Raw genomic sequence first — 19,737 nt, forward strand, 5'->3', positions numbered from 1 at the left:
TGACAAAGCAGCCCCCTTCCTGGGTTCGACTCGATGAGCAGGTCCAGGGGGCCCAGTTCATGTTGACAAGCTGTCCTACAGCCCTAAACCAGGGGGACGGGGCGGGGTGGGCTCTTGCAGCACACGCTAGAAGACCCCTCGAGGGCTCCAAGTCACCTCACACCAACAGGCCAGCGTCACCCCTCAGCTGCTCAACGCCAAGAGACCTGTCATGCAGACCTGGTACCAGGAGGAGCTCTTCGACAAGCGGTTCCCAGATCAGCAATAACCAGAATATTTATAGTGCCAAACTGATGCTTGTGCATAACAATGTTGGGTGGCTTCAGTGAGAAGTGGATTTGATTTCTGTGCACCCACCAAGCTCTCGCTTTGCCCCAGCGACCCTGGGGGTGGAGAGCTCCCAGTGCCCTCCCTGTGCCTGACCAGCCCCTGTACCCCAGAGGCAGGTACCTGCTGGGAAGTCTCCTACAGCCCACGGCACACGCACAGGACAGACGGTAGGCGGCTCCTCGGCTGTGGACCCGACTCACCTGGAAGGGCCCGGGCGGGTTGATGGGCACGTGTGCTTGCTGCCACATGTTCCCCCGGTTCCCACTGAGCGACCAGACCTGGGTGTCGATGGCTCGCTTGTTCCGCACGCGAACCAGCAGGTTTAAGGAGCCTGTAAGAAAGAAACTGGGCACTGGCGTGCTGGGGCAGGCAGGCAACTGGGCTGGCCCCTGGCGTAGCTCTGGGGCTCAGCCTCGAGCCACAGCTGTTTGCCCCAGCCCCTGCAGAGACCCAGTGGTAACATCTCGGGGGAGCCAGCTGTCTCCTGGCAAGTGCCACCGGCAATGTTTCATCCATCTGGGCTAGCCAAAGGGAGGACACAGACCCAGATGAAGGCAGAGAGGACAGGACGAGGAAGAAGCAGTCTGTGGCACGGCTGGGGTGGCACAAGAAGGGGGGGTGGCAGAAACGCTAGCCGCAAGGGCCCTCCAGAGGCATGCCATCCGACCTCCTGCTTGAAGTTCTACAGGAGGGCAGAATGGCTTTGCGTGGCCAAGTCCTGAAATCCCCCGAGGAAATCAGCTTTTCCTAATGCCCAGTATGAACCTCCAGCGCTACCAGTTGTGGCCACTGTTCCCCATTATATTGTCTAACACCACTGATAAGATTTTGGCTCCATTACCTTTGAAATTGCCCTTCAAACAGTTGGGGGCCAAGGGCTGATAGCAGCCTCTTCTTTTCTAGACTGAGCAAGTCCAGTGCCCTCAACCTCTCTTCCCCAGGACTTTTGTTCCTGGCCCTTGACCATCCTGATGCCCCTCCATTGGACCCACACCAGTTTCTGTACATCCCACTTGAAGTGAGGAACCCAGGACACACGTTTGCCTCTCCCCATTCACCACTAACCCCTGACATACGCGATGCAGCTTACAGGCCTCTCCCTGCCCTGGCCCTGACCATCAGCTGCAGAAATATGGCCTGTGTCCTCGGTCCCCATTTGCCCTGGAAGCAGCCTCGAAGCGAGCAGCCGTTCTTTGCTAGCGCTGGGCGCCGTCACCTGCACCGCGCTGCCCGTACCATCGCAGCCCCATGTTCTCAGAGGGATGGAAAACCCTGGGAATCAACACCGACTTGGAGTTCTTTCAGACAAAGCAACTCCCCAAAGGGTTTGTCTGCCATTAAACCGAAACCAAAGCCAACAAATCTCAAAGCGTTTCCAGTTCTCGCTTTGAAAACAGTGTCGCAGCCCCCTACCCTCCACTGGCAAACGAAATATCTGTTTGCCCTCCTGCAGTCTTTTTAGTAATCCCTTCAGCTGATTTTTTTTTTCCTTTTTTGTTTCAGTGAAAAAAACATTTTTAAACATTCGCTCAGGGCTGACCTGAAACACTTTTTCTTTCTTTCTTTTTTTTCAGTTCAGCTGGTGAACCAAAAAAATCAATCAGAACTCTAGTCATGCTGTTGCTTATCAGTGTTTCTGGTCTCCGCACACAGACATATTGCACCTGAGAGCAGAGAGGCAATAATAACCCTTACCTCTACGTTCGTAGTCTGTCTGCGCTTGGGATGCCGCACTCCTGCCCAGGTATGCCCGTCTGAGAGGCAGAAGTGAGAGGACAGGGAAAGAGACTTTCCTACGTAACCTCCCCCCTACATGATCCCCTGAAATTCCTCATTCTTGGCACATCATCCTCGGGGGGCACTGTGTGAAGGACAGGGACCTGGAAGTACCCCCGTCAACAGCCTGGCTGTCGGAAAGCAGGAGATACATCACAGGGAGTTCAGAGATGCGTAATAAAGATGATGAAATGTTTAGATTCTGAGTGGCTGACTTACAAGAAAAGGTTAAAAGAATGAAATATGTGTATAATTTAGTGAACTGAGGAAAGAGGGGCACGTTATTGCCTAGAAATACTCAGAAGCATTAGCACGAAGGCTAGCTGAGAAAATTAGATGAAGGCCTGATGGGACAGGGAGAGCGTATCCAGTTCGCTTCTCCGGTGGTACCCAGTTTGGGATGTGCACCACAACCCAAGATAAGGGGTGAAACGGTTTGTTTCTCTCTGTCTTGAGAGCAGCTGGCACTGCACAACCTTGGGGAGACAGAGGGAAGCGAGTGGGATGTCCCTCCTGGAAACACGGCGCCGAGGACAAGAGAAGTCACTACAGGAGCCTCCGGCAAAACCAGCTCTAAGCGTCTGGTTTCTTGGTGTCCTCTCTGCCCTCGGGAGCTTCCTACGAGGGAAAGTCTCTCTAAGAAAGAAACCTAGTCCACGTGGAGGCCCTTGGCTAAACTGATGGCCCACACAGGAACTACATAATCCCACAGATCCAAGTCAACAGGAGTGTGTTCAGAGCAGCTAATTACAGACACCAGAGCCGGTGAGGTGAGGGATTGAGAGCAAATGAAGAACTGATATGAAGCTGCTAAGCAAGCAAGGGTTAAACCCAACCTCATTTGGGGACTTGCAACTAGGATCTGCTGTGCAAGAGCCTGGCTGAGTAGCCAGCACCAGGACAAATCGGGCAGCAAATGGACGTTGATGCTTTAGGAAAAAAAAGGAAAGGCGAGCTAGAAAGAGACCCAGAGAAGCATCTGGAATGCAAATTCGTGCCCCCAAAAGCACAGGCTGTGAATGCTTGGCCTAAACTCAGACCAAGCCTGCGCATATCCTGGCTGACAGATCCATGTCCTTGCAGCATCAGGAAAAAAGTTTCAACCTTTTGGTGCCCGAGTTCCTTAGCAGAACAATACTGAACACGAGCAGGCGTTCTTCAAATGGTTTGTGACTGGAAAAGGAGCTCCTGTATCCACCCACATCACGCAGCGTTTCACCACCCCTGTCTACACGTGGAAAACTGAAGGTCAAAGCAGACAAACAGCGTGCCCATGACTGCCTTACAAATAAGTCAAGAGTTGTGAAGGGGAGTCAGATCTCATAGCCCTTTCCCAGTAATGCTGTCACTGGGAATGTGCTTCTGGGAGGCATGGCAGAGACTCCAGGACTTTAAACTAAACAGGGATGAAGCCTCTACCCCATCTGAACCGGGTCCACAGTGTGGCAGGCATTACAGGTCGCACAGGACATCTGCTTTATTCCCTCCTACCGTGTGTCGGTCTGCCACAGTAGCGGTCACAAACTGAAGAACCCCCAACGTGGGACCTGCTCTCCAACCGCCGTGCCCCTGTCAGTGGAGATGTGAAAGGCCCATCTGGGATGTCCTCCAGGGCCAGCTGTTGCAGCCACCCCTTCTGCCTGCTTTTATACTACAATCATGCCTGGTCTCCTCTATCAGAGTCCAAATCCAGCTGTCCAGTTTTGTTACCCATTTCTGTGGTTGTCACCCGTCCTCCCTCTCCCATCAGGTGTGTCTGGCATTTCCCAAGGGCACCTGCTGGTAAGGCACACGCAAAGACCGGCCATCTATCTGCTGCTAAATCTTTCCAGCTGACCGGAGACAGACAAACACAAGGGAAATCCCAGGACACGAGCAATCCTGTTGTTACCTCTCTCCATACAAGGCAATCTTCGTATTTCTCTTGTGATCTCTATTATTCCTTCTTCCCAATCAAAAGGGAGAATCAAGGCCAGTGACGAGGGATGAGGAATCAATTACAGGGAGGATGAGCCGTACCTTTCTGCTGGCTGCCTTTAAGACCGGAGCTGGCATTTCAAAAGAGTGGCACTCACACAAAAGAGCACCAGCTGGGCTGCCGGATAGAGTAGCCCAAGGGATGCCTTTAAATGTTACCTTCTCACAGCCAGAAAAGGTCTTCTCTCCGTTACCGCGGGATGGGGACTTCACTGTCGCATTGAACAGCAGAGCAGATCCAGAAGAGCTGGCGCAGGCAGCACTGGGAGGGAGGCAGGGTCTGTAAGGGCAGGGCCAGGGGCACAGCCCACGTGGGGTGGCAGAAAAGGTAGAGGTTTCCTCAAGAGCTCTGCGCGGGGCAGCTGGGGGTGGGGGTGGGTTAATGCAGGGTGATGGTGTGGGGAAAAGGCCGAGGCACAGCTCAGTTTGTACAGCTCGGACGGAAAGCAGGCAGCCAGAGCGGCTGGGAAGCAAAAGGGAGGATGATGCTGAGCGACAGGGTGCTGTGCCAAGGGCAGCAGAGCTCTGCGGGTCGGGTCGGGAAGGCTGTCGGGATGCACAGCCAGGAGCTGGGCTGCTCCCAGGCTCCTGTGCAGCCTGGTCTCACGGCTGCGCTCCTGCAGGATCCCTGCTGCGGAACAGGGTGATCTCAGGAGATCCATGAAAAATCCTGGCTGAGGCCCCGGTTTAGGTTTGGCACCTAACTGGGAACCCAAGGCTGAAAGCCCCTGTGGAAATCCCCACAGCATTTCAACTGCAGGCAAGACCGATTGAGATAAGAAAAAGAAACGGATTCATGGCAAGAGATGTCCGGTGGATGGAAAGAGATGCATGGCATGGAGAGGGCTCAGACCTTGTATAGCCTGGCAGAGTCACCTGCAGACCCAATATGAGGGCTAAAACCAGGCCAGGGAGAAGAGAGCTCTAACAGGGGCTCTGAGCACTTCCTTCAGCGTGGTTTGGTGTTGACACCACTGATCACAAGCTAAAAGCCCAAAGCTTAGTGCAGGCAAATCCCAGGAGCGAACAAAGGTCTCTCTCCCTCTCTCATTTAAATGGATGTTAATGAACAGCAGTCAGTGTCAGGCTGGTGTTCTCAGTTACAGTGCTGTGGGGGAAAGTTACTGTTCTGAGAGACAGAAAGCAGAGGGTAGAAAAACAACCGTAGCACAGATAGAGATGGGGAAATAATACCAGCTTGTACTGACCCATAATTTCTAGGAATTGTCTTCGTGCCATGATAGGATGTATTTGCTCTTTCACACTCTCTAATGATGCTTCATACATTAACAAGACAATTAAAGCCTCTCGGCTGCTTTCCACTCCTGATGACAGAGAACTTTTGTCTCTACATGACTCCAACTGATCCCAGCTTGGTGTGCCCTGTGCCCTGTGTCCAGTCACAGGGTCGCTACAGAGACCCCTTCCTGCAGCCGCCGCTTCAGTCACTTCAAAGCGGGAAGGTTCAGAGAGCTGATCCACAGCGAGAAAATGCAGCCTTGGCGCTTTGGAAAGCGCCACTATCCCACCCCTGCTCAGGAGGCATCCCCACCGCCTCCCGAGAGGCGCTGAGCGTGTTCAGTGCTGTGCTGCAGGCCGGCTAATTGCTATGGGACGCTTTCTTTCTGCTTCGTTATGGTGGGGAGGCTGCAGTGAAAGGGATCAGGGGAATCAAAGCCTCCAGTTCCCCACTGTGGCTGGGACTTTCTGGGGATATAAACAGCAATATGGTAAGTTTTGATTGGCAATGTTTCCCCTACAGCAAACCTGTGAAAATTACTTATATCTGGCTACAGGGAATTTTCCTTGGATTTTACTGTGGATTTAAAAAAATCAATGAAACAAACACATTTCCACCCCTGACCTCCCAAACCACCGTCAAATGAGGATGGGCTTGAAGCAATATCCCCTGACATGGCAAAACCAATTGCACAGATTGATCTATGATCCATCACTATCTGCCTTGTCTGGCATGCATATGAGTTTTGGGATGCAGGGAACGGACCAGCAGAGAAGCAACACTGCTGCACTGTAAAGAGGCAAAGTGGACACATCTCTGGACCCCTGGAGGGGACACGCTGGGTGGAAGGACCTGGGGCACGCAGGCAGTGGGGTAAACGCCACGGTATGGCCATGTCTGCCTCATGATGGGGGATGTGAATGCTAATGGAAGGAAGGCAAGCAAACTATAGCTACAGCTCCTTCTCTCCAGCATACCCCCCCCTGTCTGTGTACACAGAAAGCAGATGGTGATAAGGTAGGCACAGTCTTGCAACGGAGCGGTGCTTGAGATCCTTTGCTCATTTGATCCACGGTCTAATTAAAGGAAGTGTTGGCGCAGAAAGACGAATGATACAGGACTTCCATCTTTGATGCTATGTGTATGGAACAAAACCTTGCCCGCCCTTTTCATGGAAAATTCCCTCAGAGGTTGTTTGTGACCAGGAACATGTCTATGCATGGACAACAGGGTGGGCTTCAAGGAATTCAAAAAAAAGGGAGGGAAAAAAAACCCTCCATGCTCCCTAACATTAGATTTATGTTGTCTCAGAAGAACAAAGGCCCAACATGCATCCAGAACAGAACGCAGGGAGGGTACAGAGCCTGGGATTTAAAAGACAAGAATTTGGAGTCCTTGGGCTTTTCACCCACTTCACGTCCGACTCATCACACCATCTTGCTTAATCACATCCCTTTCCCGTACTACAACTTTTTGCAGGGGACAACGTGGACAATGTCCTTCCCTACAGGACAGATGGGGGGGTCTGACTCTCAGCCCCAAGCCCAGCTGCGTTTTCACAGCCCCTGAACGCCGCCGTGGGCAGCAGCTCTGCTCCCCCGTGCCAGCTCCTTGTGCCGCGCGGTGCCTGCCCGCCGCCAGCGCGGGGGTCATCGCGGCGATCCACAGCAGATCCGACCACGGGATCAGGCTAGGGGCAGGTTCTCTCTGCTTAGCACCTGCTGAGCTACGGTCCCGCTTGCCAGACGCTCAGCCTCGGTTTCCCCACGCCTCCTGGAGACCTCCTGCCCTCTGTAGGCAGAGGGAGGCGAGCAGGCAGGGTGGTGCCCACCACTCTCTCAGCTGAACACACGCTTGTTTACAGGCCAGCAAAGCAGAAAACGAACAGCCTCGTGAGCTGAGCGAGTCTCCAAACAGCACCCGTGCTCCAGCACTCGCCCCCCTCCCTCACCAAGCCCAGCAGGCAGAGGGTGTGCTCAGCCTGCGGGGACCAGCCAGCCTCTCCAGAGCTTGCTCTGCCCAGCCCCAGGTCAGGGGACATATAAACGCTTCCCTGAAAAGGCGGTCACTGACCCACATCGATGGGACCGGGAAGCACCCAGTAATCTCAGGGTCAATGATGGGAAGGACCTTAGTGTTGTGTCCCCTGCTTGCTGGCTGAGCAGGATGGTGCTTGAGCTGCCTTGCTGGTCTCTTTTGCCCTCTAGCAGCCCCAAATGTGCTGCCAAGCCCTGCTCCTGCATGGTGATGCTCCATCGCGAGATGGAGATCCCCGCTGAGGTTCATCCTGCCTCGCTACGGCCCCCTCCACGCTGGTCCATGCAGCACGCTGTCAGAAAGCACTGCCTGGATGCAGAGAGGCTCTCATTTGCACTGTGTCCTCTGGGCTGTGATAATTCATGCTAACGCTCCAGCTTCTTGCATGACTCCATAACCAATATGTGTAATAATTTACAACATCTCTCTGTTCCTACACCTCTCTACACAGAGATTCTTTCTCATGGGATTTCTCACTCTTCAGGAAATATGACCAGCCCCAAAAGGGAGGAATTTGCATTACAAGAAAAGCCATATATGTGTTGGAAACGTCTCCTGTTGTTTTATACTCCAGACCTGCCTCAACAGCTTGTTTTTTATCCAGAGATCCTTGTAAAGGATGTGCACGCTTAGAGACCTCCCCATCTTAGGAGAGCACGTAGCTGTGGAAAGAAGTTCTGGACATTTTGAGCAGAACTCCATCTCAAGAGACTGTGAACAACCGGTACCACCCCTCATCTAGGGCTTGCCCTTTTGCTCCTAGCCAGGATCCCCTGTACAAAAACCCACGCAGGATGCAGCCTGCCTGAAGTCACAGAGCAGGATGAGATCCATCCTGGTCTAAATGCAGCTGTGGGGCTCCTCTTCCATCCAGCCAGCCCTAAGAAAGGAGCTATGACCTTCCATAGCCGCTGCTTCTACCTGCGTAGCCAGAGAGTGCATCCTTGCCTTTCGGGCTCTCTCCAAGGAAGCCTGCAACGATACAATCTAGGTAAATGCAGAGCAGGCAGAAACAGACCCTTCCCAGGCAGCAGTATTGCATTCCTTGCTGAGCTTGAATAGATAAACTAGACAGTTGGATCAAATCCTTGGGTTTGTCTGTTTAAGAGAAAAAATACAAGCTCCTCTGAAATTCTGTTGGGAGGGAAGATGTGCTAAAGGTACAAAAAGTGTCTGGCCCGGGAAAGCCAGCTGTAGGAGCAGAAGGAAACGTGATTTCAGCAGAGCAAGGGGAAATTCAGAGGTAAGTTCAGGGCTGGCCGCTCGTCAGGGCCGTGGCTGTGTGCGAGCCCGGCACTGCCTCTGACTCGAGCCCAGGCAGGGCCGAGGGAGCCCCGGGGTGCTCAGCACTGAAGTGGATGCTGCTGCCCGCCTTTGCGCCGCTCCTGGCAAGCAGGATGGGACATGCCAGTGGGGGATGCACCTGCAAAGCCCTGGCTCCCTCAGTGCAAAGCAGGCAGCTGCTGGGGGCAGCAAAACATCCCAGCTCGGCTGCCTTTATTGTGGCCCCAGTCCTCCCCAACACGGCACCACCTTGCCCTTCATTTAACGAGGGACTGGGGGAATACTTCTGCACCACTTCTGGGGGGCACATGGGGCAGGGGGACAGGAGGCACGTGAATCAGCCTTTGTGGGGCGTGTGATGGGGAAGGGGGGGGTTGACCTCACCTTCAGCTGCCAGCAAAACCACCTGCACAAGGGCTTGGTATGTCCAGGCAGGGCTCCAAAGGAGGCCCAGAGGGTGATTTGGTGGGGTCAGACTCCTGTTTGTCCTGAGTAGGAAGACAGACAGCGTTGGTCTTTGTCAGGACACACCAACCTCTCTCTTCTCACCGGGCAGCCTGCATGACTCACCGCTCTCCTCGAGTCGAGCGTCTGTAGATTAGAGCATCTACACTAATCTTAAACCCCAGAATGGACTGTCTGGATTATGGTCCTAAAGCCCTGCAGAGAAGGTGGATGCCACACTATGATTTCTCATTACAAAGACCAAGTCCAAGGCAGGGCTCGAGACCTACTCTGGTGAAGCAGCTGTGGAGAGGAGCCTCCGCAGGCAGCAGTGCTGGCCAGCCCGTGGACAGGATCATTACACATGCTCTGTGCCTCAGGCAAGTGAGCCGTGGCAGCCCATCCTTCTTCCCTCACGATGTTTTGTGGAATCAAGCAGCCTGAAGGCAGCCAGGCCTTCCCTCTTGCTGCTGCTTGGACCTGGTGGTCCCCAGAAGTGCTGGGTACTACCTTAGGGAGGAGAAGCCAGCCTGAAGGAAAATGGGACTACGGGGAACGTAGCAAGAAGGAGACCACGTGTAGGCAACTTTTCCCACCAATTTTGCCGACTCAGGAAGCGGAGTGAACCATAATCGCCGTGAGGTCTGCTTGCTCCTTGTTCACCCTCTGTTTCCTGACATGCCCAGCTGCCCCCAGGCAATTGCTCTCTCTTCTCCCAGCTTTGATAACGCAACCTTTGATCTTTGCCACCAGAGGCAGCTAGGGCCTTTGCGGAATTCATGTGCTTCAGCTCTCAGGCTGAAAGCTGGCACTGTTCTCCGCTCCCTCAGACGAGCCGAAACAGAAGTCTGCTTCGTAGACACTGCCAGGTTTAAAAGAGCACAACAGGCAGACAGGGGGACTCTGCCTGCCTCCCTTCGGCGGGCAGGCTTTGCCAGAGGGAGAGGGAGCCTCCCAGAGCCCCCAAAATACAAATGGTGCGTGTGGGAGGGTTCCTGACAAAAAACCCCCCTGCAGAAGCAGATGTACTGATGCTGAGGAAGACTTTGCCTGTCTCTTCTCTAACCCTTCTAACAATCTCTTTCCCCATCATCACCCAGCCTGTGGTCTCTCAGTCCCGGGAGCCAAGCGCAGGGCAGCTGCAAGGCTGCAGGGCTTGGAGCAGATGGGCTGGTTTAGTGCGATGCTGTAGCCAGCAAGACAGCAGGAATGAGCAGCTGAGATCGCGTGTTCTTCCTGTCGAACTGAAGACACCACTCAAAATCTGTTCTCCGGCCTCTTCCTCTGCCTGACCCAAGGAGATGCCAGAGGTGAACGTTTCAGGCCTGGGAAGTGGTTTGCTGCAGAAAGACCGTCAGAGGAGGCTGTGTTCCCAGCAAGGGTGCATTTTAGCAAGAGATTCCTTTCGTGCCCGGCTGTATTTTCACCAGAAAACATCCAGGGGACTGGCTGAGACAGCGAGATTCCTAGCCTGGATCTGCAGACTCCTTCAATTCAAGTGCTGGGGTGCCAGCCATCCCTGCACAGCTCTCTTCGGGAGAAGCAGTCACTCCTGGAAGTAACGGTGATGACTGACACTTGTTGAGCATTTTTTGACGTTCTGGGAAGCATTTCAATACGTGTTACAAAATCACGTCTTGTTGGAAGTGCGAGAACAGAGGGGAACGGTTGCACAAGCAGTGCAAGACAGTTGTGCACTCTGGCCCCCCCAGCCTTTATCCTGTCAGGGCACCCAGGGAGGTCTCTGGATGTGCACTTCCAATGACCAACGTCAGTCTCCACTTGTACAATGATGGCGCTGCTGAAATAGTTAATGGTCCATGGAGAGAACAAAAGAGTGACCTGGGAGTACTAAAGGAGTAGCTGGATGTGCACCGAGAGCTCCCATTTCCTCTTAAGTGTCTGTTAAGTTTTGTATCTAGCAATTTCAGGTCTGAATAATTGATGCAACAACTCACGTTCAGGAGACGGTCAGGTTGCAGTATATCCTTCCAGGTCCTCAACTTTGTGCGAGGCTGCGGCTGCTGCCGCTGTGAGCCAGGTCTGAATGGAAAGACGCTTTGCTGAGAGCCTGGAGGAAGGGAGGGGGGGGTTGTAGCGGCTTCCCACCAGACGAAGAGCAGTGGCTCAAATCAAGGGCGAAGGAGCAAAGATGATCTGTGGGGATTCAGGGCATCTGCAAACGAATTCACGTCACCAGTCTGCGCCCCTGACCACCTTCCCAACAAATTCTGCATCAGGAGTGTGGTCAGATCATGGCTGGTAAGACAGAAGAGGACTTTCGAAGAAGGCATCATTTCAGTGGCTATCTGCACTGGGAACCTGATTCAGTGATGCACTTCTAGTGAGGAGCGAGGAAAGGTGGGGATCGGTGCACCCAGATTCAAGGTACTAAGCAGAAAGCCCGCATCAACAGGAAGACGCGTTATTTGTGGAATAAAAATGACATATTGCCAATCCACATCTGAATACCTTTCCCTCCTTCGGCTCTTTGGCTTAGGGATGATTCAGCTCCACATCAGCAAACCGTGCCAAGCCTGCTGTTGGAGTTCTTTGTCAGTAAACATCCAACGAAAGTGTAGACACATAGTATTAACGAGGCTCCAGCATGAGTAACTAAAGAGAGTCCTCTGCCCTTGGTTGTGCAGGAAGTTTGATTAGATCATGTATTGGTACCATCTGGTCTTAATAATCTTTAAATCTATGGCTTTAATCCAAATTTCACTGAAGTCTTTAGAAAAACAATGACTTCAACGGTCTTTGATTCAAAGCCGCTGTATTGAACCTACAGAGCTTGAATGGCACTTTACAAATATGTGGTTATCTTGCCAGTTATTTATAATCCTTGCTCATGATCATGGTCTTTGACTAACTTCCCCCCCCCCCCCCCCCCCCAAAGCAGATACTATCAGAAGAGACCACAGTCTATCCAAAGGATCCATACCATAGCCCACAGGAAGCTGCTGGATGATTGCACAAAACATTAGTCAAATACACATCGATGGAAGAATGAGAAAAGCCAAGAAACCATCTGAGTAAGTCGAAAAATAAACTATTAAAAAAATTGAATACATTTTTTCATTACAAACTCTTAACTCTAACGGCAACTTGTTTTCAAGAGCCCAGAGGGAAGTGAATCACACTCATTAGGAAAATCAGCCTCCCCTCAGTCAATCCAGTCCAGTGACGTAATCCCTACCCTGCAGAGTTATTGCACTGGAGATAATGGCATGGATTTTGTGAATGATGCATCTGTACACAAGGCAAACTTTATATATCCAACAGAATGCAGCCACCTCCAGGATGCCACCTGTATATCCGTGCGCAGTAGCAAGGTCCTGTGTTTGTGTAGGAATGAGGGCGCTGTGATACTGAATCACATAAAAAGGATGTCTTCATGGTTCAAATGGCTTTTACATTGACATAGCTGGTACCCATCCATCTGTGTGACCTGACAGCTCTGACTGCTGTCACTTGTCAGCAGCAAAATGTTGACATATTGCGTCTGTGCTAACACCGGCTCCTACGTGTGATCATCCACCCTGACCTCTCAGACGCACCTTTGCGCTGGCTGCATCGTCGCAGTTGAAGAAGTAAAGGAGCAATCCAGTTTGGCAGGCCTTCCAGATCGGCGTTTCCTACTCAGCTGGAGGGCATCAGTGGTGACACCACAAATGCCAGTGGCCTACAACCCAATCACCTCTGTGAAACAGCTTGTGGCTTTCCTGAACTTGGATGTTGTGGCAAGCGATCTGACCAGGTCTCGTTGTTTCTAGTGACTCAGAACCAAAATCCCTCTATTCCTCACAGGGTCATACAACAGAATAGAATAGAATAGAGTAGAAATAGAAACAGAAACAGAAATAGAAATAGAAATAGAAATAGAAATAGAAATAGAAATAGAAATAGAAATAGAAATAGAATAAACAGAACAGAACAGAACAGTTGGAAGTGATCTACAACCATCACCTAACCCCACTGCCTGACCACTTTGACCACATCTCTAGGAAGGCTGCTCCAGTGTTTGACCACCCTCTCGGTAAAGAAATGCCTCCTAATATCTAATCTGATCCTCCCCTGACGTGGCTTTGAACTATTCCCACACGTCCTGTCACTGGGTCCCAGGGAGAAGAGATCAGCACCTCCCTTTCCACTTCGCCTCCTCAGGAAGCTGTAGAGAGCAATGGGTTGTTTACAACTTCATTGGAAGCTTCTCATCCTGATTATACACAGGCCAGACGTAGCTGTGGTGGGCAGATAGGTCTCCGTCAGCACTAAGATGGAACAATAGCACCTTTAACTCTTCCTGAGTTTCACAGATGCTGGACACATGCCAGAAACTAAGCCTGTTCCCTGATTTCGGGGAGAGGAACTGGCAAAGGTGAGACTGTGACACTGCTAGTGCAGAAAGGAGGCTCAAACTGCAAAAAAATTGCAAGCCAAGAGCAGGGTCTTCAGATGTTGCATTCAACCAGCTCCAGCTCTTGAAGCCCAGGACCTGCCAGTTTCACTGCAGGATGCAGCCGAACAGCCCCGTCTTGGGAGGTACCCCAGGGCGAGGCGGGGTCTTTGCCATCACCCCTCTCTGAGGCTGCATCTCGTCGTAAGCCTGTGTGCAGTGACTGCTTCTACTAAAAATATGGCAAATACAGGTTGAAAATGGCCTGCCACTGAGCTCACAAATCAAATGAGGCTAAAAACCCCGCTGTTTGGGTACATCCTACGTCACTGCTTGCGCGTAGATACCCCTGTGAGCAAACAACCTCTTCGACACAAGTGTTTTTCCCCACGAGCACAGTCACTGGCTCACGGGATAGGGAACCGCAGCGTCAGCAATCACCGCGTGCCGTGGGGGCCACGATGGCAACACGGAAAGTTAAATCCTCTGCGGCTGAAACTTCCTCATCCCTCCGAGCAAACCATCCTCCTGGGATCTGACCCTGAGGGCACCTCTTGCTGCAGGCTCTGCGAGAGCAGGAGGCCGTGCAGATCATAACCTGGCCGCTGCCGAGCTAGGAGACACGGGAGAGGGGTGGCAGCAGACTGCAGTAGGAGCAGCCTGCTGGGGACACCGTCCCCTCAAAGCATCCCCCTCCCAGAAAGTCCCTGGGAAGGGAGGAAGAGGAGTCTGGTGGCTGAAGCAAAGGCTTGAAGATCTGCTGACCCACCAAGCCACCTCGACAAACAGGCTTTTAAAATTTGGCGGCTGGTCGCTGCCTGCTGTGGTTAGCTGCTGCCCCCGAAGAAAGCAAGCAGTTCCTCGTTTGACGGGCCTGCCGCGAGCAAGACACCCTTGGTCTTGAATGCCTGGTGGAAACGGGATTTCTTTCCTTCCCCTCCCCCTGATTTTTGTGTTTGGGCTGGCAGGATCGTAGGGCAATGCGAACGCTTGCTCCAGAGTGGGCCGGAGGAAGGAAAACCGATGACCAAATAACTCCAGAAGAACGGGAATTGCCTCCAGGGAGCTCCCCTTCACGCCGCTCTCTCATCAGCTGAGAGATACTCAACATCACCCTGCTCTGCTAGTCGCTGAATATTTTATACCACGGCTACAAACGCTCCATTTGTATTCTGTTTCTCTCTTTCGTCATATCTATTATAAACGAGTAGTGTCTGGGAACTCTCCCAGGGAAGATTTGCCTGGATGGCTATGGATATTTTATAGTCAAATTGTGAGAGTAAACCAGCTTTCAAGTTCTGTAGAGGGGGGAAAAAAGGTAATAAAAGGGTTATTAAAAAAATAAATAAATGTCGGGATTTTATATGGCTTCTTTTCATAGTGACGGAGCTTCGGTTTGCTCTACGATGGAGCTGGAGCTGCTAGGAGAGGCTTGGGCTGGGGGATGTCCTCATGCTGGCACTCTTTGACAACAGGAGCAATCCGGGACGCTCTCGCCACGTGCTAGGGCTGGCTCAGCAGGGCTGGCCTGTGGCTTGGTAGGACCGGGCTGGCACTAGGGGAGCCAGGGGTTGGGCCGTGTCCGCAGGCATCAGGGGTAGCTGGCTCTATGGGAAGCAAGACGTGGCCCAGGGTTGTAGCCACCCCATCTTTACCTTCACATTGTCACACACGCGGTGCAGGCAGGAGGCTGGGGTCTGTCTCCTCATTTGCCAGGAGAAGCCCTAGCGGGAGCCCTGTATCTGAGAGAGGGCATTCTCCTCCAACCCAGGGCCAAGAAAAAGAGCTGAAGACGTTTGCTTTGCCCTCAGGCAGGCTGCCACTTCCCCAGGGGACCCTGAGAGGACTTCAGCCACCAAAGGCATCGAGCCTGGCACCATCCGAACAAGCTAAAGCTTTTTGGTGGGTTTTCACAACCTCTGCACAAGCAAAACCAGTCAGGGAGCAACCAATGCGCGTTAGAAATGTAGATCGGGCCATTAGACCCGCTGGTGAAACAGAGCGTGTCCCAAATGTGGGTTCACTGGTGCGTGTGCAGGGACGAGGACAGCTACGCCGGAGCGCTGCCACTGGGGCAGTAAGGAAGAAGACCAAGTAGCAGAAGAGTTAGTAAGTTGCATAGCGGGAATGATGAAAACGAGACAATTTTAGGATTACTAGGCATTCTGATTTTTCCTGGAGAGGTCTGTTTCACCCTGGTGCCCCGATATGTAGAAGAGAAGCCAAAATGATTACAGAATACCATGACTGGCCCTGAAAGAAACCCCGGAGTAGAGAGCAGATACAAGGTACTGAATTTCAATTTGCAGACAGATATATTGCGGGTTCGCTAGACCAAGCCACAAATTCCAGAGGCCAAGAGAAAAAGAACTTTTTCTCATTTCTTTTTCTTTCATTCTCTGACTCTACCTAGTCAGTCTAATTTTAAAATAATTTATTCGCGCTCAGCTCAGCAGCACCCACCTCGGAAATCATCATATGGCATTAAAGAGTCTCTCCACACTGCACAAATTTATCAGCCCCTTTGTGCAACAAGGGGAAAAAATGGAGAGCAGGTAGGGACAGCAACACTGAGTATGAAGGGAAAAATCAACAGATATAAAAGGTGCCTGAAGCCGAGGAATAGAAAATGGCACTCAGCAGCTTTCTTAGGTCTTGGGAGTCACTGTGATCTTCTGCTCTGGGCAATTGTGGGTGGAGCAAATGAATAGTTAAAACACTAAAAGCCAAAAACCTGTAATGAATTGATTCCCTGGCACGTCCAGTCCACCCCGTCTGCAGACAGACCACCACATGAGAGCTGTAAAACACAGCTCAGATCCAAAAGCAAGCAAAAGCTGATGGGCTTTTAACTTTCCCCGCGAAACGGACCTGGAAACACGACCCATAGCTGTATTCCTGAAGGAAAATAAAGAGAGAGGGGCCTCCTCCCTCCATGTCTGCTTTCCTTGCCAGTCTCCCACCGGTCGGGGCCACCCGACATTGCAACCCCATACAATGAGATCCCTTTCAAAGCCTGCAGGAGAAGACGTGCAGGAATTAGGCAGCAAGGCCGAACAACGGCAGGGAAGAAAGGGAGTTTGCCAAGCCAGCATTTACAGCAGGACTCTGTCAGCTAAGCAAGACCAGCAAGTCCAGGAAAACCTGGTGTGAACCCGCACTGACAGTGCTCTGCCCGAGCCACCTGCCACCCCCCGGCGTGAGGACAACGCGGAGCAGCCTGACTGCAGGGGGAATACGGGTGTGGGCCAACACCTCCGACCCAGCTGACAGCAAATACGAGCCCTCGGAGCAAAGACAGAGATGGAGACCTGCTCAGCGAACCAGAGCCCAGCCCCTGCTGCCCCCCACCCCGGGCACCCACCGGGTCAGGGTTTCAGCCTCGCCCCCGCTGAGAGGAGGAGATCCCAGGTTTTGCAGCTTAACCCCTCTGCCGTACCACACGTGCACGGAGACGTGGTGGCCAGACGCTGGAGCCTGTTCTCTCCCAGTGACATCAACGGTGCTGAGCAGAGAGCTGTTAATTAACCCCGTTTATTGAAGGGCGGACACATTCCTGCTTGGGCCCTGATTTTTCAGTCAGGCTCCAGTCCAGCAGGTGATTAATAACCCAGCGTGCTGTGGGAAGAGTGCATCTATTATTCAAATTAATGAAATTATAATCAAGAGGTGACGAATTAGCAATTGCTCCTTGACTGGATATGGAAACTCATTAGTGTGCCAGGCGCTTCTGAGGCGCTCGCTGCATTCACAGGCTTGCAGTTAGAGAGGAGGGAGTCAGGTGGAGCAGACAGCCCCTCGGCACAGCTGAGGGCACCTGCACTCTGCCCACCCCAAAATAGCTCCCGCCACCACAGAGCCCTCTGGTCCCACAAAACGCCTCCACCTGTGTCTCCCCTCTGACGGACGACTGTTCACCCGGTGTCCTGCTGCCTGGGGCAAGGTGGCCGTGGCCGCGAGCGGGGAAAAGGTGTGCACGGGGGGGCACAACGGTCTTTTTTTGTGGAGGGTAGGGAGCCTTATGCTAGAGAAGGAGTGAGCCGGGGGCGGGGAAGGGCCGATGGCTGACTGCAAGACGCTGCTCTGAGGGTGGGCTGCAACGTCCTCACAACCCTGGCACTGCTGGGGTGGGGGTAAGGGACAAGTATCCGAAAGCAGCAGCCCACCCTGTCGCTTGGAGCATTGGAGTAGGACCCCCACCCTCCTGGAATTGCTGGCTGCAGGCGCAGCTCGGGGAGCGAAAGACGGGAGGTCTTCCCCGACAGCCCGCACTACCCCAGGAGGTACTCACCGATGTGCTTCCCGTACATGTGGTAGTAGAAGGAGACACAGTAGTACTTGGCCGTAATGTTGTAGAGGGGGCTGATGAGCCGGGCTTTGTCTCCCGTCACCCGGGGCCGGGACGCCTCGATGAACATGTAATAACCTACGGAATGAGATGGGAAGGTGGGGAAAGGCAGCGTGCCCCAGGTCTCCCTCCCTGCAAGGGATGGGATGCCGGAGGCTGGGAGACGGCTCCTCCTCTGAGAGACATGGCCTCGCTCTGGCCATCCGCTCTGCACCCGCTGTGATCCCGGCCAGAGACTCTCCCAGGATGCCCGCAGTGCCTCCCCTGCCCCTGCAGGATTTACGGCAGAGCGACAGAGACGGGCATCAGCAGACCTGCTGTGGGCGCAGGCAGCAGATGAGTCCCTGGACGTGCACACGTACATCCGTCCAGGTGCAAAAGGAGCCCCAGAGCTGACTGCACTGTGTAAGGAGAAAACCAGAAAGAGGGGGGAGAAACCATTCCAGCCTTATTTCTCTGCCTCAAGCAGAGGGAGAGAGGATTTGGAATATCTGGCCTAAGCAATATTGTTGTCTAAAGAGAACAATACCAAAGTAGTTGTTAACAACCCAGGGAGGAACAGTTTAGCTATTTAATTTGTTGGCATTGTTTTCAGGCTGGTGTACTGAGCACTAATGGGAAAAGCCATTTCCTTAACTGGCCATTGGATGTTTCCCATTTTTTCTGAGTTCAAAGATTTGTGCTTGCATGGCAAATTTACTTTCCTCATTAGAGAAAAGGGAAAGTAAAAACCAGCTAAAATGGGAGCATGTACTCCACACACAGCTAGCGTGAGCAATACACACCACCAGTCTCCTCCAACTAGAGGTGAGGCACTTGCTGCCACCCCGCAGGCAGCTCCCATCTGGTCTCTCATGCTCCTGCTTGCTACTAAGGGGATCTGTTTGCCTCCCCAAGACCTTCTTTGAGGAAACAGCTGGCTAAAACCAGCAGGGCCATTTCTAGGTGTTACGCGGTCTTCTCCTACTTGTTTATCCTTTTGTGACTTCAAAACAAACATCAAACGGGACAAGGGCATTAGGCAGCAGGCAATTAGCTGGTAACAAGAACTAATGCTCATGCTGTCCCCTTAAACAAAGTCGTGGGTGTTTTAATTGTGTGTTTAATGCTAATCAGTACCATGCAAATTAACTGCCTGCTCCCTGCACCCCGTGCGGAGGAGAAGCGTGTTGTGTGGAAAGCAGATCAGCGCTCCACCAGCTCCCAGAGCTGCGGGACTCCTGATAACTGACAGCACGCCTCTCGCCTCCACAGCCAAGCCAGAAGAAACCCAGACGTGTGCCTACCCTCTGGCGTCCCGCTGATGTCCGTCGGGGGCCCCGTGTTGACGGTGCGCTTGGGGTTCTGGGTCAGGGCGTTCTGCCGGGTCCAGTCAAAGTTGTCCATCTTGTCCTGCACGAAGCCGCAGATCTTCTCGTCCTCAAAGCGGCAGGTGTTATCTGCGGGGGAAGGGGTGGGAAGGGGCTGGTCAGCCGCCACTTTTCCCACCTCCTCCCCAGGGCTGCCGGGGTGCTGGCAGCCAAGTCGGCGCTGAGCCGGCGACAGGCAGGCAGCCCCTGACCTCGGGAGGAGGCTGAAAGGGAATATATCCGTGATTAGTATGATTATGGAAGGGTTAATCCAGGCTGATGGACGTGACGGTCTGACAAAGTGGAAGGCGGCTCTTAGGGCTAAAGAGAAGGAGAGATTCTGTTGGGAGGTCTGAGGGGCCAAATGTAGAGGGAGGGTAAAAAGAGCACGGAAGCCAAACAGGCCACAAGAGGTTTTAAACCAGAACAACTTGATAGTAGAATAATTTCCCCAGGAGAGCGGAAAAAGCGCCAGCAGATGACCCCCCTTTGGGCTATGCATTAAACTAAACGATGGCACACGTGAAGAAAATCAGATGGGGAGAAGAGGTCA

The 19,737-nt window shown here is 52.8% G+C and overlaps 1 protein-coding gene across 1 annotated transcript in view; it reads right to left on the minus strand.

Moving 5' to 3' along the window:
* Window positions 1-19,737, minus strand: part of MDGA1 (MAM domain containing glycosylphosphatidylinositol anchor 1) — a 143,304-nt gene that overhangs the window by 1,947 nt on the left and 121,620 nt on the right. Inside the window, exons 13-15 of the mRNA XM_086460540.1 lie at window positions 19,122-19,274; window positions 17,779-17,913; window positions 531-661 (exon numbers count right to left, since the gene is read on the minus strand). Coding sequence (XP_086316666.1) covers window positions 531-661; window positions 17,779-17,913; window positions 19,122-19,274 — 419 coding nt within the window. The remainder of the gene's footprint in view (window positions 1-530; window positions 662-17,778; window positions 17,914-19,121; window positions 19,275-19,737) is intronic.

The sequence above is a fragment of the Leptosomus discolor genome, chromosome 2 (genome assembly GCF_034619465.1).
Source record: "Leptosomus discolor isolate bLepDis1 chromosome 2, bLepDis1.hap2, whole genome shotgun sequence".
In the NCBI taxonomy this organism is placed as follows: domain Eukaryota; kingdom Metazoa; phylum Chordata; class Aves; order Leptosomiformes; family Leptosomidae; genus Leptosomus; species Leptosomus discolor.